This window comes from Saccopteryx bilineata, chromosome 2, assembly GCF_036850765.1.
Source record: "Saccopteryx bilineata isolate mSacBil1 chromosome 2, mSacBil1_pri_phased_curated, whole genome shotgun sequence".
Classification (NCBI taxonomy): Eukaryota; Metazoa; Chordata; class Mammalia; order Chiroptera; family Emballonuridae; genus Saccopteryx; species Saccopteryx bilineata.
The window spans coordinates 277,304,922-277,311,658 of NC_089491.1; the positions used below are offsets into that span (position 1 = coordinate 277,304,922).

At 52.9% G+C, this 6,737-nt stretch overlaps 1 protein-coding gene across 1 annotated transcript; it reads right to left on the reverse strand.

The window, feature by feature from the left end:
• Positions 1-579: 579 nt before the first annotated feature.
• Positions 580-5,871, reverse strand: MPZ (myelin protein zero). The gene is given in 6 exon segments (XM_066260971.1): positions 580-1,470; positions 1,576-1,633; positions 1,723-1,858; positions 2,043-2,256; positions 2,511-2,677; positions 5,756-5,871. Coding segments are annotated over 6 exon segments (936 nt in total). The 5' UTR covers positions 5,823-5,871; the 3' UTR covers positions 580-1,176.
• Positions 5,872-6,737: the final 866 nt, after the last annotated feature.

Below are 6,737 nucleotides of genomic sequence, written 5' to 3' on the forward strand. Positions count from 1 at the left end.
CCCTCATCTTCTCTCCCAATGTAAATGCAGAGCCTGACACACAGTTTCACATAGTAGAAGCCCACTGGATGATGGTTAAACATTTGAACATGTCTTGTAAGCCTATTTCAGAGTTCAGTGCATGCCACAATGGAAGTCCATACCTTAAAATCAAGTTCTGAACTGAAACCAGTGGAGGAGAAGGAGGAGTAGGGGAGGGGAGGAGTGGGAGAAGGGCAGGAGCTCCTCCCAGAAGAATGAGGCGATTGAAGATGGAGGCAGCAGCTTCTGGAAATGTCAGTGTTTATTAAACATATAAGGACATATGGGGGTTTGAGAAGAAATGTACAGAATGTAGAAAAGTCCTAAGAATCCCCTGTGGCTGGGAGTGCAGCCTCTTCCCTTTCCCCGTTTCTCATTTGTTTTTCCTCCTTTCTGTTTGGTTGTTTAAAAGCCATTTCTTAAGGCTCATCTGCCCTGTTTCCTTAATCCCTGACCTGTAAGGATCCATTGTCTCCTTCCCATGACCTTGAGTCCCAGAACAGTGCTCCAGAGTGGTCAGGGGACACCAATTGTGTAGCTGAGGTTTTGGGTCAGGGGCCCCTCTGCTTGGGCTGGATCTCTGCAACGGATTAAATGGGGGTGGGGAATTGCAAAATCCACATGACGTCATTGGTACTCAGTCATGGGGGAGCACAGCAAGGGCACAGGTGAACCAACAAACAAGCATGGATTAAAAAAAAAAAAAAAAAAAAACAACCGAAATAAACCCTGAAGGAGAGTCTGTTCTGGACGATCCAGGTGTTAGCTGGGAGGACACAGAGTGGAGCTGGACCGCCTGGCGGAGGCGCGAGAGGGTCAGAGAGGGAAGGGGGGGGGTGCAGGGTGGGGGGTGCAGGTGGCCTGGAGTCGAGGTGCGGGGTAGCAAGGTCCCTTTCTTCTCGGTGCCGGAGGGACAGGCACCAAACACACAGTCCTTGGGGGCGGTGCAGGGTAGGATCAGGCCCTGGGCTCCCAGAAAGCCAGGGGGTGAAGGTGGGGGAGAATGTGACGTCCCTGGGGAATGAATTTTGGAATGAAACTTACATCTCAAAGGGAGGTGAGGGCAGGGCAGGGCGGGGGCGCTACCGAAGAAAGCACCTAGACGGGGCACAAGAGGAGCCTAGGTCCCCCTGCACTGGCAGGGCCTGGGGCTGATCACTTGTCCGAGTCCAGACCCATCATGTTCTTGAGGGCGTTCTTGAGGCTGGTTCTGCTGGGGGACTTGACAGCAGGCCGGAGCTCCGAGCTCTGCTCATCCTTTCGAAGCTCCATCTCGATGACCATCACCTGAGCGCCCTTGGAGGACTCCGCCCCTGACCCCCGAGCCCCCGCCCGGCCCGCTAACCGCTATTTCTTATCCTTGCGAGACTCCCCCAGCCCCTTGGACTTCTTCTCACTGGCAGCTTTGGTGCTTCTGCTGTGGTCCAGCATGGCATACAGCACCGGCGTCTGGGGGAGGGGCGCGCACGTCAGTCACCGGCCGCCCCCCCTCGCTCTGCCTGGTCGCGCCCAGGGCTATCCTCCCCAGCTGTCCAGGCCCCCAGCCCCGCTAACCTGCCGGCCGCGCTTGGAGTCCTTCCCGGCCTTGTGCAGTTTCCCCTTCTCCATGGCACTGCGGGGAGACGGGAACTGTGGGTGGGGCCCGGCCAGAGCCCCTTTTCCCGTTGGCCCTCCCACCACGGGAGCGGCCGCGCCCCCTACCTGAGCCTCCTCTGCAGGGTCGCCTGCCGGCGGAGCCAGCAGTACCGGATCAGGTAGAAGAGCAGCAGCAGCAAGAGCACCCCGCCCAGGACGGCCCCGATGACGGCGCCCAACACTACTCCATATCGCGTAGGCACTGGGAGGGGAGAGGACAGTGAGTGGAGGGCCGAGCGGGACCGAACCCAAAACCTCTTCCCTGCGGGCGCGGGGGTAGGGGCAAAGCTGCCCACGCTCGCAGAGCCTGAGGGCATTTCCCCGCGCATGTGGCCTCTTCCGCTAGCCTCCCAGTCCTCCCAGACTCGGCCCGTCTCCTCTCATACCTTTTTCAAAGACGTAGAGTTTGACCTGAGAGGTCTTGCCCACTATGTCTGGTGGGTTTTTGACGTCACAGGTGAAAGTGCCATTGTCAGTATAGTCCAAGTTGTGTATGACAATGGAGCCATCTTTCCAGCGAGGGTCCCCGACCCACTGGATGCGCTCTTTGAAGGTCCCCACCTCGTCGATGTAGGGCTGCCCCTTGGCGTAGTGGAAGATCTATGAGGAATGAAGGGAATCGCGTCGCTCTAGCCACAGGGCCGGGGTATCCTGGGGTGGGCAGATAGTGCCGGGAAGAGGGACAGTGTAGATAGGCCCTAGTTGGGGTGACAACGATCGATCGACACTTACTTTGTCAAAGTTGGGGTTGTGACTCATAAAGGATTTCCCCCTCCTTAGCTCAAGTCCTCTTTTCTGCTGTCTTTGAAGCACCCTTTCTGTTATCCAACCCCAGGATTCCCCCAGGCACTCACCGAGATGGCATCACGGCCCCCTTCGGGTTGGTAGCGCCAGGTGAAGGAAATGTCATCTGAGACCCACTCGCTGGACCAGAAGGAGCAGTGTAGGGTCACCCGGGAGCCCACAGCGCCATGGACTTCCCTGTCTGTGTAAACCACAATGGCCTGGGCCGGGGACAGCACTGTAAACACAGAGGGGAATCAGATATACGTGTGGGCCCAGCACGATCACAGAGGTTAGGTCAGTAGAGGTCCAGGCCAAGTTGGGGCCATAGCAAAGTCTGAGGCAGAAAGGATCAATTCTGAGGCCCAGGTCTCTGGATTCACTGAATAGCTGAGCAAGGAATGCTGCGTTGGTCCAAGCTCATCAGTGTGTCTGTCCATGAAGAAATGCAATGGGCAGTAACCATTCCCTGGAGGATGACCAGAAGCTTGAGTTTGTCTCCAAGTCTCATTTTCCCTTTGGCTCAATATCAAACCCTTAAGTGGTCCTTAAGCTGCAGGCTTTACAGTTTTTTTAAATTTATTATAAATTATACAGCCAAATACATATTACATTCTTCTTATAAACTCTTCAAGCAATAGAGATAAAGCTAAAGTCTCTCTTGATGTCCTTCTAACCAATTTCTTTCCTGTCATCTCCTCTCAGAAATAACCACTGTTATCAATTTAATACATAGCCTTTTTCTATGAATCAAACTCAATATGATCTCAGTAAACTCAAGATATGCAGGTACTTATGCTTAAGAATATGTATATATAAGCCTGACCTGTGGTGGCGCAGTGGATAAAGCATCGACCTGGAATTCTGAGGTTGCCAATTCAAAACCCTGGTTTCCCTGGTCAAGGCACATATGGGAGTTGATGCTTCCTGCTCCTCCCCCCTTTCTCTCTCTCTCTCTCTCCTCTCTAAAATGAATAAATAAAATCTAAAAAAAAAAAAGAAATAAATAAAGAATACATATTTCTGGAGGAGGTTTCCATGTTGATCCATAGAGACAATTTTTTTTTACAGAGACAGAGAGTCAGACAGAGGGATAGAGACAGACAGACAGGAACAGAGAGAGATGAGAAGCATCAATTATTAGTCTTTCATTGCGATACCTTAGTTGTTCATTGATTGCTTTCTCATATGTGCCTTGACCGTGGGCCTACAGCAGACTGAGTAACCCCTTGCTCAAGCCAGCAACCTTGGGTCCAAGCTGGTGAGCTTTTGCTCAAACCAGATGAGCCCACGCTCAAACTGGTGACCTTGGGATCTCGAACCTGGGTCCTCCGCATCCCAGTTCGATGCTCTATCCACTGCGTCACTGCCTGGTCAGGCAAGAGACAATTTTGTTTTTAACAGTGGCATGGTATTTTACAGCACAGCAAACTCATATTTCCTACAGAAGAAAAATAAAGATAACCAGAGAATGTAAGTCTTCTTTCCTGGCCCAACTGTCCTCACTGCTGAATATCTGGTTGCTATACAGCTTGCTCTTGACTGGGGGGTCAGGGAGCGAGGGACCTCATACAACACCCAAGGGAAGCTGAATGCAGAGCAAGACCCCAAGCCCAGAGATCAGATGACCCTGTATGTGACCCTCTGTGGTTTGACTCCCCTCACCCTCCTCTTGGCCATCATTCTGGGTCAGTGCCATGCCCAAGACTCACCCACACAAGGAAGGCCATTCCAGGGAGATTATGTGTGTGGGCTGGCCCAGGGTGGGTGCAACTGTAGATCCTTTTGTTCTACAGAAGGGGGAGCAAGCAGCCAAACAGGGAGACCCATTGTCTGAGCAATGTTGGGGTTCATGCCATTTTGCCCCATAGTCCTGAATCTTCCACCTCAGCATGCAGTATCACTGACTCACCGCCTGGGATCTCAGCCTTAGCGCCTTCTTGGGAATCCCAAATGTAACTATAAAGGTTATTCATGGGGTTTACCTTCTATTCTTCCTGTTCTGATGTCAACCACTGCCCTTCAGCTCTGCTCCATGGATGGGACAGGTGCTGGGACAGAACTCTCTCCCTCATACTTCAAGATTCCCTCTTCCCATTCCCCCACCATGCCCTTCTCCAAGATTTTCTCAAGGTACCCCAGAATAGTTCAGTATGGTCCAGAAAAGTCTAGGTTCAAGTTGAGGACTCAAGAAGCTGACAGCAGCCCTGGCCGGTTGGCTCAGCGGTAGAGCGTCGGCCTAGCGTGCGGAGGACCCGGGTTCGATTCCCGGCCAGGGCACACAGGAGAAGCGCCCATTTGCTTCTCCACCCCTCCGCCGCGCCTTCCTCTCTGTCTCTCTCTTCCCCTCCCGCAGCCAAGGCTCCATTGGAGCAAAGATGGCCCGGGCGCTGGGGATGGCTCTGTGGCCTCTGCCTCAGGCGCTAGAGTGGCTCTGGTCGCAACATGGCGACGCCCAGGATGGGCAGAGCATCGCCCCCTGGTGAGCAGAGCGTGGCCCCTGGTGGGCGTGCCGGGTGGATCCCGGTCGGGCGCATGCGGGAGTCTGTCTGACTGTCTCTCCCTGTTTCCAGCTTCAGAAAAAAAAAAAAAAAAAGCTGACAGCAGAGAACAACCTTGGACATTCCGAACAGCTCCACCCATTTGCCTACCGCTCCAGGACAGTTCGGAGGGTCCCTTCAAATAATCCTCCTTTGACCTTCTCTTGCTCACGCAACCTCTACCACAGGGCAAGGGAGGGGTCAATCAACTTATGAAGAAAGACAGCTTTCAATAAATAAAATTCTAGAATCTCATCGACCCTTCTTTCATTCCTTTCACCCATGTAGTGGTCAATTGGTCCACAGAGAGAAACTGAGACCCCAGGACACGAAGGACCCAAGGAGCTGAGACCACAAACCTGGGACTTTTTCTTTGATAACAGTCCCTGGCTTTTCCCTTCAGGGAAACTAAGGGTTGGTACCTCCTTACTAGGCCATGAATAGGAACCAGAAGCCAGGTGTCTGATCCTGGTCCTTCTCTTGCTCCAACATTGCTTCTCCAAGTCCTCAGCATGGCTCTGGGCCATGTTACTGGTTTCCAACCTGGGTCCAGATTGGTCTACCTCAGGGAAGCTCTCTACATTCTCTGTTACCTTCTACCTTCACCTTTACGCCTCCCTCCAAACTATACATTTTTCCTTTGAATATAATAATATCCCCTTCCTTCTCCTTTTCCGTCTTTCTTTGATTGCAGTGGGCAGTGCAGGGCAGGCAGTGGGAAGTTTGTTGGGAGACCCTGAGTCCCAGGGCCCCCAGGCCAGGGTGACTCCACTTACCCAAAGAGGAGAAGAGCAGTACAGCCAGGATAGGACTGGGGCTGGACGAGGGAGCCCCAGGAGCCATAGCTGGGGCAAGGTCTGCAGGGTTGGGAGAGTGGGGGACCAGGAACTGAGCGGGGGTTCTTGGAACCTGCTTAAAATCCCCTGGGGCCCCAGTACGAGGGGGCTGTCCTGAGCAAGTAACCAATTGCAGCCTGGCATGTGCATTTAGAGGTGGTGGGGAGGGGGGTAGAGTGCAGGGAGCAGAAGGGGCATTGTGTCTTCTGGGTGGAGGGGTGGGGGACACATACCACCCTACACACAGAGGGCTTTGTGTCTGCTGGCCTCCCCCTGCCCTAGGCTGGAATGTTGGGGGGTGGTGAGGGAGAGGGACAGAAAAAGGGACACAAACACACTTCTCTGAGGGGTAGCTGGGCAGGGGAACCTGAATCCTAAGGCCATGAAAAGGGGATGCCTCCCTAGACTCCTTGCCTGACAGGACTCCTCCAGAGCCCAGGAGCTACAGGCAGGTTCCTCAAGCGAACTTGGAAAGCAGGATGGTCACTGTTATCTTGGCTACCAGAGGTTGCATTACAGGCTTCTTGAGATGACCAGGTTGTTTGGGAACCTTTTGTTTTTCCCCATCTCACTGCATCTTGGGCAATTCTTCCCAGACGGAAGATTTTCTCCATTGGGAAATCTCCAGGGAAGAATCTCCTAACTTTCCCCTCTTTGTCAGGAAGTCCTGCAATGCCTCATGCTGCAGCTTAAGTCCATTTCAAGTTGGAGCAAGTCAACAGAACTGCACTGCATCCCAGCTCATGTAAAATGTGTGCATGTGAGTAACAGAGAAAGGAACAAAAATTAAGCCTCTCCTTCAAGGAGTTCAAACTGTAGTTTGGGAAGGCAGAGAGAGGAGGATCAGAGGATAAACCCATCGACAATCAATTATAGTAAATCATGATACTTGCTATGGCAGAATGATGAACGAAGGAGGCAC